This window comes from Rousettus aegyptiacus, unplaced genomic scaffold (genome assembly GCF_014176215.1).
Source record: "Rousettus aegyptiacus isolate mRouAeg1 unplaced genomic scaffold, mRouAeg1.p scaffold_m13_p_12, whole genome shotgun sequence".
Classification (NCBI taxonomy): domain Eukaryota; kingdom Metazoa; phylum Chordata; class Mammalia; order Chiroptera; family Pteropodidae; genus Rousettus; species Rousettus aegyptiacus.
Window position 1 is genome coordinate 50,921,438 of NW_023416287.1, and position 19,446 is coordinate 50,940,883.

Below are 19,446 nucleotides of genomic sequence, written 5' to 3' on the forward strand. Positions count from 1 at the left end.
AAATCAGTGCACTACTTCCAAAGTTTCTGCAGAAATGTGAATCATTTACAAATATTTATCTGCTTTTTTTTTTTTTAAAAAAAAACATAAACTGTATTTGGAAGGTTCTTTAGTTAAACTGACTTAAAATAATGTCCTCTCATAGTTAGTGCTTAGGTATTATTATAAAACCAAAGTATACTGGGGTACAACTCTACCCTGCAGCCATTCACCTTTACTTCCCTTAGATGACATATTTTTATAATATATTTTAGAATCTGTTGTTATTCTTCCTTGGCTCTCAAATTTTTAAATTTCTTTAAACCTCAGCAAGGAGTCATGTGGCTGACATGACATTTAGGGTCCCCTTGGGAGCAGATCATGTATCATGGAGAATCAGAATAATGTATATATTTTGATAACTGTGCAAGGATATCAGATTAAATGTGTATCAGAAGAAGTGTTTTATTTGGTTGGTTAGAATAAATCCTGTGAATTGACATTTGAAGGAATTATATAAAACTTCCCTATCTCTTTATGTGTCAGGTTCTCTCTCTCTCTCTCTCTCTCTCTCTCTCTCTCTCTCTCTCTCTCTCTCTCTCTCTCATCTATCTACACATCATCCATCTCACTTGTATTCGATGGAATATTGTATTCGATTTCTTTTTTGTCTGGCAGCAAAATCTTACGATCTGTTAGGTACCTTTTATGATATTGCTTTATTATTTCCCAATCTAAAGAGAATCCAATTATTACTAAGTTGTATTTTGAAAGTTCTCAGTGTAAAAAATTTTTATTTTTTTTCAATGCTTAATAATATAAATTCAGGATTTAAAAAAAATAACTAAAACCTGAGTTATTGAGATAATTACCAGGGATTAACAAGATAGAGTACTCTACTGGCAAGGAGAAAAATCTTCAGTAGCCGAATGAGTTCAAGTTGATAAGCCATGGGGTATTATTAGTTGTGAAATATATGCCAGCCTTGACAGTGCTTATGTCTTCTGCAGTCTTACTTTGCTAAAGGCGTCAAGTCTAAGCTCATCTGCATAGATGTTCAGAGTGTTACTGAGAGCCAGGCATGATAAATTGTATTTACATCCTACAAAATGAATGTGGTGTTATTAAATTTCATAGGTAAGTCTTAAAGACATAAATATCATCTGACTAGAAGCAAATAGATATGAAGAGGGTTTTTTTTTTGTATATGAAAGAAAAAGGGAAAAGAGTTTTTAAGTTTGAGACCTATGCTCACTCTAGTCATAGAGCATGCCAAAGGAGCAATGTATGGATCAAGAACTAACATCTATTAGATTTCAGGGCTTTGAAGCTTCTTTGTAATTCAGAGATGTGCTTATGCTGTTCACATATCGAGAGTCAGCTGTGAGCCAAGTACCATCTAGACAATGGACAATAGGATCAGTAATTCACAATCCTTCTCTTCAGGATGCTTACAGCCTCATGAGGGGAGATATATCTACAAATAAATAAATAAATAAATAAATAAATAAGTATGTATGTATGTATGTATGTATGTATGTATATAGTATAAAGTATTGAATGCTGTGGCAAAGATAACTATAGGTACAATGAATTTTATTTTAAGTAAGACATATTGGTCCATTGGGAGTTGAATGTAAGCAAGGAAGGCTTTTCTCAGGGATGTGAAGTCTCTTTTAGTTGAGCCATAAAGGATGAATAAGAGAGAGGTTGAAAAAGGATGGGGTAGGTAATAGGGAAGGTGTGATGAGGTTGAAGGACTAGCAAAAATGTGGGGTTGAGAAGTAGCAGGTGCGTCATGTTCCATAGGAGGGCAAGACCTGTGGGTGGACTACAGCATTGGAGCTGATCAGGGAGTTCATAGGAATAGAGGGAGAAGATGAATTTAAGAAATGTTTAGTAGATTAAAAATCATAAGAGCCTGGTGTGAAGTATGATATAAAGGATGAAATAATGGTCAGAGATCTAGGAGTTGCCATTAGCCCAAAAGGTATCTTTGTTTGCATTAGGAAAAGATACATTTTCTTCCCAGAGGGCATAATAGCATTGTGGCAGGAGAAGTGGTGTGGGTGCAGAGCCTAAGATAGATTTCAGTTTCCATTTGCTTATTGGCCTGGTGCTGTTGTGTAGTACACAGCTTGAAGAACTGTAAAGGGCAGAAATGGGCAAATGGGTGGCCAGTGGTATCATTAGTGCAATTAGGAGGAGAGCAGCACTGAGAGGCAGTGAGAGGGGAAATGATGAGCTCAGTTGTTAATATGTTCAGTTTATAGTATTTAGGGTCATTTGTTCAGGTGGAAATAACAGGAAAGAAGTTGAATATGTGATTCTACATGTTGTTTGTATTTAAAATCATTCAAAGTAAATGACTTTTTGAATTAAAGCTCCAGTGGTACTTATGTAATACCACTGGTTAATACCTGCTCTATCAAAAGACTCAAATTTAAGTTTTCAAAGAATATTTACTACTGTTTGTGAATGTACTATAGAATGGTCATGATAAATTGGATAGGTAAATTTATTTTTTCTGTTCCAGATCGCTGTGCTATGCCTTATATGAGTAAGACTTCTTACCAAGAATACTCGTATTTTGACACTTGTGGACAATCAGACCATGTGAGTACAGAAGCTATACAGGCAGATTATGGTGAATCCTAACTAGTTAGATCAGCTAAGTAAAACAAGTTTTGTGATAGATAAAACCAAAAGATAATACCTTTTATTGGTGCATAATATAAATTCTAGATAAGATAGAAAACACCTCTTTTCACCATTAATTTATTATTATACTAGGGGCTATAAAATTAACAGTGTAATTTTTATGTCAGCTTATTTATCAGTGTATTTATGGCAACCAATCATAAGTATAATCAAACACATTTCTTAATTTGATTTTGTAATTCTAAAGGGACAAAAACATCTCAACTTTTTATGTGGCACTATTTTGCAGAAAAACACTGTTAAGGAGTGCTCAAGTGGCAATGAAACAGCCCAACAGGAAGAGGAAGCTTAGTATGAATTCCAGAGAGCATTTGAATCAGGATGGATGCTTGGTAAGATGTCAGTTCTTTGGTCCTTCCTCATAGCTTGTGCCTACTCTGGGAATTCCCACTGTTGTATAGTTTGCAGTAGAAGTGTTTTTTCACTTACTTGAACCTGATTAGTTCTGATTGAGTTTTATGTGTAGTGGTATAGAATATAAGTGCCATTACTGTCTGGTACATTTAAAAAGCAATGTCCATTTTAAAGATGAAAAGAGACCTTTTCTTTTAGAAAGATGGGGGTAATCGATCATTGCCAAGTAAGGGACAGAGATTGTGTACTAGAAAGGATTGTATTTGCCAGGGTTCTCCAGAGAATCAAAATCAGAAGGAGTATTTGACAGTCCAGTGACAATCACTGTTCAAAATTTCTGTCTCTACTTGATAAAGATAAATTATATGTATACGTATATATGGAGAGAGATAGGGAGGGAAGGATGGATGGAGAGAGACAGAGAGACAGAGACTAATTTATTTTAATGAATCAACTCATGAAGTTATGGAGGCTGGCAAGTCTGAAGCCTACAGGGCAGGTTGAAAGGCTGGAGATCCAGAAAAGGGTTAATAAGTTAATAGTGCAGTCTTGAGTCCAGAGGCAATCTGGAGGCAAAATTCCCTCTTCCTTGGGTGATTGGATTATGGAAGGTAATCTGCTTTACTCAGTCTACTATTTAAGCATTAATCACATTGTGACACTGTGACAGCTAGAGGGTATGTGCATCATGCCTCTAGTTACCTGTACTGTTTCTTTATGACACCTTTTTGTATTCCTACAAATTTTAAGGTGGACAGAAGTGAACAGGAGACCTCTGTGGTGACAGTTTGGGGATTAATGGGTCATTAGAGCATTCTCATTGTGATCCTCTCATGGGCTCTTATTTTTAATTGAGTGTGGGTTTGTGGGTCTTCATGTGGGTTGTGGTTATACATTTATACATTACAGTTGGTGAAATGATACAGTGTTATACATTCCTTGGTTCAATGCCAGGTTAGGAGTGGTTTGCTGAACTTCAGGCATTAAATGAGACATGTCAAGTGATAATGTGGTCCATATTTGGTTTTAAGATGTTAAATAAAAGTTTATGTCAAGCCAGAGAGCTGTTTCCTCAGGATCAGCCTCACTCGGAGGTGGGGTTGTTAATGTGGGGCTGAGGTTCAGTTTCCCTTGAGGTCCAGATTGGTTTTAGCTTATAGACCAATGCCATGAGTTGAGTGCTTACTCTCCAAGAGATTGCTTGGACCAGACTTGGGAAGGCCTATATCTGTCCCAAGTTATATGAGGATACCATTCTTCTCAGCACTTTTGGTTTGCTGTGTCATGCCCTCCGAGGAGACAGGGTATTTAATGTGTCCCAAGTTATTCTTGGATATTGGTTCTCCAGCCGTGATCTCTGGACCAGCAGCATCAGTATCACCAGGGGGTTTGTTAGAAATGCAAATCCTTGGGCCCCACTCCAGACCTAGAGAATCAGATATTCTGGGGATGAGGTTCAGCAATTTATTCTTTACCAAGCCCTCCCAGTGATTCTGATACATGCTCATATTTGAGAACCACTGTTCTAGAGAAATAGCTAGACATATCTTAACCTAATAGTAAGATATGTTACCTAATAGTAAGATATAGTTACTATCCATAATGGCAATTGCATATTTATTATTTTTAGTTTAATATTTAAGACCACCTCTTCTATCCAACATAAATTCTACCTTTTCTTAGTATCATTTCTCTTTAAATTATTACTGTTTTTTTTTTTCTCAGCCATTCGGTTATCTTTCCATACAACATGAATATTTAAACTTCTGTCTCTTCTTTATTGGCACAAATCCATTTTCTTCTATAGCCCAGCTTGATTTCTGATTTAATGCGGGAGCTTTTTACCATTATTCTCATTCCACATTGGAATTTTCCCTCTTTTAAACTCCAGAAGGGATCAACACTTATATAGGTATTCAGTGCGGTGCCTAGAGTAGCTGGGTTTCTAAAACTGTCCGTCGAATGATGTTCCTGGTGTTTAATAGCATCTTCATGCAGATGAACTTCTTTGATCAATAGTCAGAAAGTTACATTTTAAATGACCATATAACTGAGTTTTGAGGTGTTTGGCACATACAATTATTTTAAAAGATGTTCACATAGGATAATTGAAAATTAGGGTGAATTCTGCATTGCGCTATCAGTTTGTGGCTCTTTGCCAGTTACAGTGTCCATTTTTATTAGGTGAATTTAATAGCTTAGTGTAGTAAGCAGGTTCACCTGTGGCTGCATTCACTGTGGAGAGAAAGGAGTTCAATCTTGTCTGAGTTTAGTCATGAAAATCATGCTTGAATTTTGATTAAAATGGCAGTAACATCTTTTATTTTATGCATTACCCTTTGATTTTATAAGTGACATTTCCAATCAACCAAGCAAAATAGCATTAACAGGTAAATCACATAAAACATCAAACTAATGAACAGTTGTGAGCTTTCTAAACATCTGTTTTTGAGACAGTAATTTAATATCTTAGAAATCTAATAATTTTCAGATGCTGATCTTAATATTTGTGAATGAATATCTTCCTAGACTAATATTTTTCATATATCTTCACAGAATTTAAAAATATTTTTATCTTCTATTATATAGACACATATTTAAAATAGTACAGAGTAGTATTAAAATAAGAATGTAAATTTTCTGTGTACCCACTTACATGCTAAATCCCAAGTTTTTCCCTAAAGGTGTGACCACTTGTTACACTTTCTGGTAGCTCTATATAGAAATCAAAAACAAAAGGGAGTTAAAATCTCCAAGCCCTTTATACATATATACATACATCCATAATACATACATACTTGCATACATGTATCCCAAATGGGATCACACTCTACTTCTTATTCTATTATCTTACCTTTTTGCACTTAAGCATGTGTATCTTAGAGATTCAGATATTGTTATTGTTTTCAGTGGTGCATAGCGTTTCATTCTGTGATTGTACCATGATTTATTTAAACAGTGCCCTACTATAAACATTTAGGTGATTTTTATTTTTTGTTGTGACATGCTATGTTACAACCAAAATTCTTATATATCTTGATATACTTTTGTAGTTGATCGATAAAATCTTACCAGCAGAATTATTGTATTAAAGAATATGTGCATTTAAAATTTTGATAAGCCTTTAATACTGTTCTCCAAAGAGGTCACCTCAGTTTATACTTTCTGTAACAGCGTCCTTAAGCATGCCACTTTTCCTTAGGATTTATTACACATCTTATATCTTTACTAAAATCTACCATGTGGGTGAACTTCCATTTACCTGCTGGTCTCTGGAATGCTGCTGCAGCCTTGAAGATCGATGTTCCTGGCCCTGTTAGAGTCTTTAATTTATTATGCTTTTTACAGTATCTAACACAAAGACAAGTGTCATTTTGGGTGCCATTTACTAGACTTTCTACCTACTTCCTTTAGAATTGATGGGCAAAGTATAGGCAAGTGATAATGGGGAAACTACGCTTCTTTTTCAAGGTGATCTCAATGATGTTTAGTGTATATGTGGGTGTTCTGGGCATAAAACCCCAAAACATATGTATACTGTAAAATTTCAGATTTCCTACGTAAAATGCAAGTTTCCCAAATAAAAAAGAAAATTTTATTTGACCATACAAGAATAAAATATGGTCTTTAATTGTGTATATAAATATCTTCTACCAAATAAATATTAGCAACCATTCTTCTTCTCTCTCTGAACCGCTTAACAAATCTATGAATCTACTAATTAGTGAGTTATGAGCTTTGAGAAATAGAAATATAAGGTATTATTTTCTAAAGGATCTTAGTGTATCACCGAATAAAAGAGTGTTAACATATTGAATAATGCAATACAATTATGTTCTGAAGCACATTAGTGCTCTAAGGTACATCCAGCTGTCAGAGAAAGGTGGGATCATTAGGGGCTCGTGTCTGACCTTGAAGGATGAAGAGTATATAGAATGTACATACTTAATGCTTTATTTAATTTATTTAATAAATAAAAGTAATGCATATTTAATGCTGTTGTAACAAATCGCTCTTAAATCTAACCTGGTAAGATGTAATATGAGAGAATACAACTTATTTGCATTTTAACATCTGGATACTCTGTAGGCAATTAACCTTGAGAGATAAGAAAGTCGAAGGGTCATAGCAGGGATTGTCTGGGCCAAGGAAACAGCATGAGCAAAGGTATGAGTTGGAAGCAAATACGATATAGGTGATATATGATGAGATTATAATGATTTGTCTGAGCAGATGTTGCTCTTGGTAGTTTCGTAAAAGGAGAGTTGGGCTGGGTGTCAGAATATTTGGATTTTTGTCTTCTGGAATTAGTGATAATTAGTTCTCTGACCAAGGACAAGTCCTTCACCAGGTTGGGGCTCAGCTTCTTTGTCTATAGAGCAAGTGTCTTAGATTATAAGATCTATGAGCGTCTTTCCATTTTAATATATCTAAGATATAGTACATAAGAGATAGTAAGATGAGTAGGGTGGATCTGGATGGCTGAGCTTAGAGGATCTTGAAGGCAGAGAAGAGGAAGTTATACTTGATATTGTAGCCACTGGATTTGATGTTCTAAAAAGAGGGGCCATGGTTGCCTTCAACTTGGGGGCATAGTGTAATTATATCTATTTTGTAATATCCTTAGATACATGTTGAGACAATGTTTGGGGTGGGATTATTTTAGTTACTTGTTTTTCAGTTGTACTAACTTTTTAAAACCATTTTGTTGCCCCATACATGACTGAGAACAGTTTGCATCAGTCACTAGAATTCATTTATAGATGGAGGAAATATATAAAGATGTTTTATAAAGCTATTTTAGATTTTTTTTTGTATAAGTCTTAGCAAATACTGTTTAAAAATATACCTGGGATTTTGTTTTTATTCAGATGGAGTGAAGCTACCAGATCAGGAGACAACCACTATTGAAAAGATTGTTTGTTACTCACATTTCCCAAGAAGTGGGGGCCGTCACACCATGCAGGACCATATGGGGAGGGGCCGGATTCGGTCAGGAAGCAGGCATGAGGGGAAAACACAGGCAAAAACCTTTATTGTGTTTTTTATAGGATGGAATCGACGAGACAGGGTAAGCAAGCTACGTAGGTTTAGGGTTGGCTGGTTTGAGTAATTTGAGTAGAGGCTGTAGAGGCTGTCTCTGTGTGTTGGGCACCTGGCCCTGGGGTGACTTAGGGCAGGAAGATAGTGTCTCGGACTGCAGAAGTCTAATAAAAAAGAAGTGAGTGGGGTATGGACTTAGGATTGATTGGTTTGCTTATCAAATGCATGATCATAGGCAAGTTGTTTGCTCTCTAGGAATTAGCTCTCCCTGAGAGGAACAATCCCACCCCTGTCCAAAAGCTCCTCAAATGTCAAAGCATTGTAAAATACAGAAGGTAAAGAACATGATTAATATAGATACTATAGAGAGATTTCATTCAGAGACTATAGTTATATTATTGAGTGTTCGAACAAAATGAGAACATTTCCTTCTCTCTGTCTGCATATGAACTCTAGTAGCACAATAGAAAGTAATGCTCTCCTGAATTTTTATCTGAAAAGTTGATTTTATTTATCTTCAGTTTGTATTCCACATTGCATCAGACCAAAAGACCAAAAGGGGCTTGAAACAGCAGGTGAAATTTAAATAGTAGTTTACTACTGGAGTTGTTAAATAGGATTTCAATGTTTTCTATAGTTCATGAAACCCGTAGATATCTATCACCTTCTGTTCTTATGGAAGAGGGACAGCAGGGTTCTCCAAAGTTCTCCATTGTTCTAGGGACTGGGTCTGACAGTGAAGGAAAGGAAGGTGGCATTATCTGACAGTTCCAAGATGATGACCTGAAACTGCCGAACACAAATCAGTGTGTGAAAATCCTTTGTTTTGCTTCCTTGTTTGGAATTCATAGGGAAATATAGACACTAACTAATTAGAAAACATCACTACAACTTATAGTAAAAGTATATGATGTCTCCGGGGCCATCAAGGAGGGAGCAGAACAGGAAATCATTTTGGTTATTTTCTCACCTCATACTCTTCTTTTTCAAAATGACAGATTTGAAATTGGTGAATGGAAATGTACCATAGCAGAGACTTATTTTATGTTCCTTAAACCATTATCTCTGATTTTTCAGAGCACTGTTCCCCCCCCCCCCAAATCTTTATTTTCAGTTTTCAGAACTACAGTTCAAAACCTGAGAAATTATAGTAATGGTTTCATTTTTTCTCAATTTATATTGCTTTCATTAAGTGTTCTGTTTGAGTGGATTAGAAAAACTACTAACTTTTGCCTTCTTTAAAAATGAATTCTCTATTCATTAATAGTGTGAATTTATTACTTTTATGAAATAATTGATTAGCTCAGACAGAAGCAAAGGACGTTAAAGCTAGCAGGAGCATTGGAAAACATTTATTCCAATTCCTTTGTTTTACAGACAAGAGAAATCAGGTCCAGAGATCATATGTCACATGTTCACAGTTTCTCATAGCACTTTGTGGGTGGGGTTGGGATTTGGCTTAGGTCACCCGACCCCAAATTCTGCAGTTTTCCTCCTCTACCGTATAATATTTGAAAATGTGTTCAAAATATGAAGTCAGTATGTCATCAGATATATGTAAATTTATTCTGAAATACATAATTACAATTTTTGGTGTATATAACCATAACCTTGATCCATATGGACATAAAGAAGTGAAGTTTTTAACTCTGAAGTGAGAGGTAATTTATTTTCATGAGGAATATGTTTCTTCTATCTAGGCAGAATTTCAGTAACAAAGAAATGTGAACTAAACATTCTAATTCACTGAGTGACAGACAGCATATTATATCTTTCATCTTATATTTGAATGATAGTGATTATAAAAATGCTTCCATAGCTGTTGTGCTTACATAATCAACTCTTGAATACTGTTTCTTGTTACCATGTCAGTTTTCTCAGTAGAACCTTTATGAGAAGAGACTCATTATTTTGAATTATGTGAATTTCCCATGTATTGAATGGGCAAAGAAGGATGAAATTGGGGTGTAGAACTACCATAGAAAATTAGATGTGATTCAGTTCATCATTCCCCATGTAGTAGAATAGAGGCAGATAAGGTCGGGTTACTGCTTTCCCATACCCACCCCCTGCCTGGTACATCGTGGCTATGTGGCTCATCATGTGGTCCACAGACCTTCAGATGTAACATGAGCTGGGGGCTTATTGGAAACTCAATCTCAGGCCCCACTCTAGACCTACTGAATTAAGATCTGCATTTTAACAAGATACCTAGGTAGCTCATACGCATGTTAAACTTTGAGAAGCACTGGGTTATAGTATGTTTTATAAGGGTGCTTGCTACCTTATTAATTGCACAAAGATATCCGGAATAGCTTTGGATGTGAAGTCTACCAGGCAGAAAAATACTGTTCTTGAACTTTGCATTTATGCTTTCATTCAGCAGATTTTTGTATGTTTTGGGGATAGAGTATGTTTTGAGAATAAAAGATGTTAAGACACTGTCTTCAGTAAACTCATCAAAGCAGGTAAGACCAATAAAACAGATGATGGTAGTGCAATGTGGTAGGCCCAATAATGGAGATTTATATAAGATATTTCCAGGCTTCAGAAGGCTACCCAACTTAGCATGGGTGGAGGAGTTAGGAGGAAGTAGGATCAAAGAAAGCTTCCTGAGCTGACTCCTAAAGGATACATAGATATGTATTAATTTTGTATCATTATATAACAAATTACTACAAATTTAGTGGCTTCGAATGCCAATTTTATAAAAATACTTAATTCAGTTAGAGTTTTAAGATTTCTTTTTTTTCTTTTTTTTTTTTTTTTTTACTTTCCCCTCAGAACTCTTTCACTAGAAATTTTGGTCGTTTGAGATAACTTTCTTCAGGCAGTAAATACAAACAGGCAGGCCAACTTAAATTTAAATCTGGATACATTCTTGGCAATTTGAAATATGGCAAAAGAACTGTAATAGCTACCATTGAGAGTCTCCCATGAGTTATATGCTATAATAAGAATTTACCTGTGAATCTCTACTTCTTAAAATGATCCAGTAAGGAAGTTATGATTATCTTCAAGACACAGATTAGGAAACTCAGGCCTGTAGAAGTTAAATCATTTGCCCAATGTCACAGAACTAGTAAGGCAGAGTGGGCATTTGAACCTTTGCTGTCTGACTCTAAAACTCACACAGAAGCAGAACTATCTTATTGCATGTACAATACTAAATAGCCTATGAAGCACATTAAAACATAAGGCTGTGATAACTAAAACACTGTGGCACTGGTACTAGAATAGACAGGTAAACTAAAGGAGCAGAGAAGAAAAGCTAGAAGTGAGAGTAAACACACATAGAGTTTAGTGTGTAGTACACACATCCTAGACCGATGGGGAGGAGGAAGACTATCCAGTAAGACTCCCTGGGCAAGAATATTGTGGTTTTTATAATCTGGTAGCAGAGAGGGATTTTCTTTATTCAAATCAGGAAGCCATAAAAGAAAATTTTTACAGTTTCATTTGTTAAATGAAACAATAAAAATCTCTACATAATAAAAATACCATAAGAAAAGTGAAAAAGAGAAATGACAAATTGGAAAAATCAAAAATGCATCTCATATTGTAGAGAAAGGACTAATCTTTCTGATTTATTAAGACCAAAAGATGAGTAATCATTCCAGTAGAAAACTGGACCAAGTATGTAAATGGATATTTCATAGAAAACTACAAGTGGCTTTTAAATATATGATGTGATCTTCAACTTCCTTATAATGAAACAAGTGCAAATTAAAACTATAGAAACATATCATTTTTCACTTGCCATCTTGGCAAAATCCCCAAAATTTGATAACATACCCTTTTAGCTAGAATGAGAAAACAGGCCCTGACCCGAGGCTGTGGGTTGTTCAGTGGGGCAGCTTGTGTGGGACCTGACTTGGTGGTACCTTTCAGCAGGAAAACGCGAGGCCCTACTCCTGAGAAGTCATTCCAGAGACATCCCTACACATATGCACAATGACATATGTGCTAATTTTTCACTGCAGCTTTATATTATTGGAAAAAAGATAGGAAACACCCTAAACATCCATAAATCTGAAAACAGTTACAGAAACCATTTACTATTCATTCAGGGATGTGAGGGTGATCTAGCTGCAACATCTGTCACCCCATTGATTGTCAGGGTTGATTCAGCCGATCCGGCTGGCGAGGCAGGTGTCCCCTTCCTCCCTCACTGCTCCATGTGCATCCGTCCTGAAGCCGAGTGCTTGGTCGAAGAGGATGACCTTCCCCAATAGAGGAGAGGATAGTTCTTTAGTCAAGTGTATACGAGTAGCTGCGCTCCCCTGCTAGAACCTCTAATCAAGTTCTCAAGGTCCATTTGTAGGAGAACATAGGGCGGTCAAGCTTCCAAGACTCCAGACATATCCAAATGAGGTGCTGCATGTGACAGTCCGACTTTCTAAAAAAAAAAAAAAAATATATATATATATATGTATTTATAAATATGTATGTATGTGTGTATATGTGTGTGTATACACACACACACACACACACACACACACATATATATCCATTTAGTGTAATACTGTGCAGCTACGAAAAAGAACAGGAATGCTCTTTGTAACCCCATAAAATTTCTGAGGTACTTTGTTAAATGAAAAGAGAAGTAGAAAACAAAATTATGATGTGATACATTTTGTGTACAAGAACAAGAAAATTATATATATATATTTATGTATGTATTAATTTGTATTTTTATAAAGAAAACTTTTGCAAATTAGAATTTAATAACAGTAATTCTAATGGGGGAGGACAGGTGGGAAAGTTTTCACTGTATAATATGTTATTAACATACATTTTACCTTGACCTGTGTGAACTGAAAAATAATGTGTACAGAAAGATACCAACTAAGGCATTTCAAGGATTCTGTCACATTCATTTATATATGGCTATATAGGGCAAATGGAAGCCTGATACAATCATCTTCAAACTGGGTTTGCTTAACACATCAATAAAGACACTTTAATTACATATCTTGATATATGTGGATTATTTGTTTACTTGAAAGTTACATGATTTACTATTATATAAATTATTTTTGTACCCTAAAGCCATAGACTAAAAATGAAACTAAAAGGGTATAGTATAAAAATGAAATAAATAGTATTTTTTAACAGTTAAAAGCCAGTTTGCTTTCACTAAAATATTGATTCTTTTTTGAAAGCTTGATTCAAAGCTTTCTGTTACCATTATCTAAAGTCCGTTTCTAGGTTTGGTTTTATTGGTTGTCATCTCTAAGATCACTGGCCTTTCTGGTTGGTCTAGAAATGAGGGATCCCTCAGGAGTGGGATTTAAGCACTGTGACCAGGTCTCTCCTGAGCAAACAGAGACAGTCAGTCACTGTAGTCATAGCTTAAGAAGATATGTCTCAAAAATATGGAGGAATGAACTAAAGAAATGATTGTTGGCCAAACTTAATAAATTATGATACTCATTTTTCAGTATCACCCATCCATTATGTGAAGGTTTTATATATTTCAGCTGCTGAATTTTTACTTTCTTTGACGACAGTCAGTTTTTTGGGGGGGAACTAACCAAAAGTATTGCATATTTCTATGTCCAAAAGTGAGTTCAAAGCCGACTAAAACCCTTCATTTGGAAACTCCATTCCCCAATTTTTAAGTATACAGTTGTTTAGAGTTTTTATAGAGAGAATACATTGTTTATGGCCATGAAATTGTGTAAATAAAACATGCATCTAGATACCCATTAACAAATGCTCTTTGTTACTGTATCTTTCAAAAAAGAAGCGATTCCCTTAGTCTTTGTTAAATGGTCAGCTTTCCTTTAAGATTGCTGAGAGCATGCCTGATGAGTTGCTTGCTCCATGGAGAGAAGCTCTGCCGTCTTCTTGTTAGTTGCTTGTGTTGTTCATCATAATCAGTTTGTGATTTCTTTCCAGGAATCTTTGAAGTCTTTTGACCATTCTTTGAAGGTCAATTTGGCTAAAATTGGATAACGTCACCTTAACTGAGTGTTATAAATTATAGTAGATCCTGGTAGGCTGAAAGCAAAGGTAGGAAGAGGGGCTTGGCTCTGGTGTGGGATACGCCTCTCCCATCAGCCTGCCTGTTGCATGACTTCAGTTTCAGGGATCCCTTCAGGGAGCTGCTCTTGTCAACCTCAGTATGAACAGTTACTGAACCTTACTTTCTACCTTAGTCCTAAGGGATTCCTCCCCCATCTCAGTGGATTGTGGTGTGCCCCTCCTGGGGTTCTTATACCCACTTGGAGGGCACTAGCTCCTCATGTATCGTCTCCTTCATTACAGAGCTTTTCAAGGCTTGGCTTCCTGCAAACGGAAAAGTTAGTTTTTGGTATTTTAAACAATATACAAAAATACGGTTTAAACCACGTTTTCTGTGTCCTAGGTGCAAGCCGAAGAAGAAAAGAAGCCCAGGGATGGTGCAGCTCCTTTGAGTCATGGTAATTACCACCATCCTTTACAGTTTTAGTTCACAGTGAACAGATTTTATTAGATAGCTTTAGTTGTTTTAGGATTATTAAGTCTATAATAATAGTATTATCTGTTCATAGTCTGTTAACATACTCTTCTGTAGACTTTATCAATGTCATCTAAGATTTTCAAATTATATATATATATATATATCAAGAAAAAGTCTGAAGCTCTTATCTCATTTATTTACTTTTAAAAAATGCTTTAAGTAAAAATTTTTGATTCATAAACTTTCCCAGAGAACAAGAAAATAAGAGATGCTACTTAGTTTTCTTTATAATTCATTGCTTGAGTTTTTTCCAGATAGCTTTAATCTTCTAATGATTGCATTTGTACTTTTCTGTTGAAGCCATGTTTTAGAGGAGATTGTACATTTACTCTTAGATAAATATTCCTCATTATGGTTATTAATACATCAGTAAGTTTTAGATAACAGCTTTTTAATATTTAGCTAATTCTCTCATTCTTTAAATTTAAATCAACAAATGCAGATGCTATTTCCCTGGAATATATAATCCATATATTTTGTGATTATTGCTATGTAAGCAGACAAGTGTTATTAAATTTTCTGTAAAATGTAGTTGAATGTCCAATGTTTGTGGATAATGTTTTTCTAATGATATTTTAAAGCATCTTAAGTGCTTATTAATAAGTTTTTTAATAATAGGGAAAAACTAAAAATACCTTGAAAAATGGCAAACGAGAAGTGAAGTTTTTAAAGACCGTTTTATATTGCTTAGTCTTGGGACACAGTATTGAAAATTTGTGGTCTTCTACTTAAATTATTTTAAAAATAAAGTTATTTCTATTAAAAGAAAACTATGCTGCTTTAAATTTCTCTCCTTCTCTTTCTGTCACACCAGTCCCATCATGTTCTTTGCTGAAAAAACAAAATAGAATGTGGTAATTTGATAATTATGTAACCTGATGTTCAACTCCATTGAAATGCACTTCAATTATGCAACACTGGAATTCCAGAAATAAATTTAGACTGTACCTGGCCCTAACAGCAGGTTTTTTAAAAACATTTTTTTTTTCTTCTCAGAGAGAGGATGATTTATTTTGTTGCAGTTTCGTCCCTGCAGATATATTTTCACACTAATGTAAATTATTTTAGATTCTCATATTCTATTGTTGAAGCATTGATTCTACAAAAGGGAAGGCAAAGTGAAGCCAGCCATTAAAAAATGTTCTTTAAAATTAAGATTTTTTAAAAAATGTAATTTAGTATTTATTTCACCATAACTGAGTATGTTTATCTTAAATAGTTTTTTTCAGTTTTAATGGAAAGCAAACTTATTGCCATTGTTCTTCCATGGTCAGATGTGTTTTATAGTTAGTGGTCGGTCCATTCTCAAAAGTTTCATTTTGTGATTTCTTCTTCTCCAAACCTGCTGTTGTTGTTGCTGTTTACCCAGCTGTAGAACATAGCTCATTGTTTAGAAGGATGAGATATGGTTTGTGTATACAGATACTACAGACTGCTAGTTGAAATTCAAATTGAATTATTGGAGGGTCTTTTGAGGTAATTTATATTTTTACCATTTTTGGTGGGATAAAGGGAACTAGTCCCTATTGCCTATTGTCCTAGTATAATGATGAGAATTTTTCCTTTCATAGATCTTGGAAATAGTTTAATCTTTTGTGTAGGCTGCTTGCTAAACAAGAGATTTAGTCATTTACTTTATGTCTTAAAAAATAGCAAAAATAAAACAAAATAAAACAAAATAAAAACACCTAATTTCTTCAACTGGATAAGTGATCTGGCATTTCCTCTTATAAATATTAAGTATTCTTTTTAGCTAAACGTAATATTTGTTTGGTTGAATGTTAGGGCAGTGAGGTCTTTATAAACATAAAAAACAGAAGAAATTATAAAGGAAAACAAGATGTATACTCATACAAATTAAACTATACAACAAAGAACATCATAATAAACAAAAGTAAAATGGAAATGATAGACTAGTACATATCCGCTACAACTACAACTTTCAGAAAGTCCATAATAGATAAAGGAATTAGAAAAAAAATAATCAGATACACTAAGATCTCAGTGCAAAAACAGGCAAAGGGAATTAGCAAGGAATTCATGGAAGAGGACGTAAAAGTGGCTAAAAAAATATATTCTCTCTCACTAGGAAGAAAGATATACAAATTTAAAAATAACGATGAACATTTTTTAACCTAACAAATTAAAAGTAATTCTAAAAATGCTAATACCACTTGCTAGGACAGAGAAGACTAGGTCTCAGTACATAAGAATATAAGTTGGCTCTATCATTTTGGAAGACATATTTATCAGAAGTATTAACATGTATTTCAACTCAGAAGCTCAGCTTTTTGGAATTTTTCTTAATCCAATAAGCATGAGCTTTCAATCTATTTATATGATATTCATGGTACTACTTATTAATGTATAAGTTGGATGTAATCTGAATATCCAAGAAGTCTGGAATAGGTAAAGCATGGTAGTCCAATTGTGTGTAGGCAACTGTGCATTCTTAACTTAAGTGCTTTAGAAGAACTTTGAATTACATGGAGGGAAAGCTTATAAAATATTAAGGAAAAAAGAAAACCCAGGGAATTAGTCTTGGTGGTTGAAAAGAATCACATATCTATTAAAAGAAAGATGTTTATAATTGTTATCTCTAAATAAAAAGTATATTTTCTATAATTTCCAAGTGTTTTTTACAATTAGTATGTAATCATATTACAGTCAAATTAAAAAAAAACATAAATTTATAAACTCTTGAACACTAAAAACTTCAATTTATAGAATGAAGGGATTATTGGAATACCTGTCTTTAGATTTCATTTTCTTTTCTTTTTTTTCTATAAGTAAACTTTTATTTGGGAATAATTTTAGATTTAGAGAAAAGTTGCAACATAGTACAAAGATAGTCCTATATACACTTTATCCAGTTTCTCCTGATCTTAATATCTTATGTGACCGTAGGACATTTGTCAGAAATAAGAAATTTACATCAATGCATCAGTATTCACTAAACTGCAGTCTTTATTCAAATTTCACTAGTTTTGCTACTAATGTCCTTTTTCTGTTCCAAGATCCCGTCCAGAATTCACTTTGCATTATCGCTGCATGTATTTCTTTTACCAGTCTCTCGTCTTGTTCTCTCATGGTGAAAACTGCCATTCACATCTACTTTTCTTGAGATCTACAGTATTTCCTTACTTGTCAGCTCATCCTGACCCCACCAGCTGGCGTGCCATCCCCTGAAACTACTCTTGTTTCGCTCACTAGTGCCTCACTGAAAGTCACTAACATTTTGTTAATTGAATGGAATAAGGTGCCTCCCAAATCAGGTGGAAGCTCTCATGCTCTTATTTTTCTTACTTTTTAGATTTCACTTAGACATTTGAACTGAACTCTTCTTGGCTCTCTGTTGCTCAGTCTGCTTCCCCTGTGGCCCCTCATTCTGTAGCACTGTCATTGACCTGTAGTCAGTCAGTCAGTCTAGAATCCTGGAGACATCTTTAATTTCTCCCTCTCATTTATTCCTGATCCTGGCCAAGCAATTATCAACTTTACTCATCCTTGATATCTCTTAAATAGTATCTCCCAATTTAGAGCTGTCCCTGGTCACTTTTTAGTTGTTCAGGTTTTTTTTTTTCATACTCGTTCTTCCCCAACTAAAATTTATCTGAAATTCTGTTAGGAGAGTGCCTCCTATCCTTTCTCTGGAATATCATTAGAGACCTCTCACCAACCGGCACTTGCCTGTAATGTACCACCCCACTCCCCACATTTTGTTCCAGTCAAATAGAACAGTCTAGACTTTGAGTCATTGACTCTTTCAGAACCTCATTATCTTCTCTGCTTTCCTTATTTTATAGTATTTTTCTCTCTCCTATTTTTTTCTCAGCCTATTATAGGACCTTTGATATTTAAATATTCAGTATATCTTCCACTTATGTCAGACATCTTTAAAAAAGGTATACAAATCAGGTCCAATCTAGCCAAGAGGATCTATCATTTTGTATACTGGAGTAATAATTTACCTGAAGCTCTGAAGTATTATTTAGCTAAATGATCTAAAAAAGAATCAACACAGCTTTCAGTAGTGTCTAACTAACTTTCAGGGAGTAGTTTCTGTGCTGGGGGATGTGGCTCAGTAAGCGATTCTGAAAGACTCAAAGATGGCCTCTTGAGCATCATCCCTGGAGGCTTTCGTTAGAGTAACTAGTTTATTTCCTGGGTGTAATGACAGAGCCACTTTCTTGCAAAATTAATTATGTGTCAGTGGAACTAATGTCTGCATTTTTAATACTTTGTAAGAGATCTGTTTATTCCCACCAAGGTAATTTCTTACCTAAGAATGAATATCAACATCAGAAGAGGGAAACCCAAATTGATTTACTTTAGTCAATTCTTATTATTATAGATGGCAGTTACTATCATTAAATCAGTTAAATGTTTAGGCATTTGGATACTCTGAATCTAAAGAATTACATTTTCATTGACCAATGAAACTGTTGCTGAGGTATAAACAACGGACTTCTTTCTAAGTAATGAACATTCTGTGAAGAGATTTCAATGATTGAAGCATCTACATGCACTTTAACAAAAATACTACTCTGTAACAAATAGTTTTCAGTATATATTTTAAAATTATTTCCTTGCTCTTGATACTGACTTATAAAGGAGTTAATCTTTGAATTTAATTGAGTTAGTTGCCAAACCTCTACTATAGTATTCTGTGACTTTTGGGTGAATTTGTGGTGGTGTGAGTGTGATACACTCAAAGAGACAAGGGGCACATTTGTTTTCTTTCTGGAGTCAGCCAACAGATGATATCAGTGAATAAAACTCATGTAAAGCACAAAGATAAGGCAAGAACCTGTATTCATAAATCCTGTTTTATAAAGACT

At 34.7% G+C, this 19,446-nt stretch overlaps 1 protein-coding gene across 4 annotated transcripts in view; it reads left to right on the plus strand.

Moving 5' to 3' along the window:
• The window catches only part of L3MBTL4 (L3MBTL histone methyl-lysine binding protein 4), a 382,886-nt gene that overhangs the window by 97,676 nt on the left and 265,764 nt on the right, over positions 1 to 19,446 (plus strand). For all 4 annotated transcript variants that reach the window (XM_016120941.2, XM_016120940.2, XM_016120939.2 and 1 more), the window contains 3 exons: positions 2,516 to 2,595; positions 2,930 to 3,032; positions 14,471 to 14,525. In XM_016120941.2, coding sequence (XP_015976427.1) covers positions 2,961 to 3,032; positions 14,471 to 14,525 — 127 coding nt within the window. In that variant the 5' untranslated portion in view covers positions 2,516 to 2,595; positions 2,930 to 2,960. The remainder of the gene's footprint in view (positions 1 to 2,515; positions 2,596 to 2,929; positions 3,033 to 14,470; positions 14,526 to 19,446) is intronic.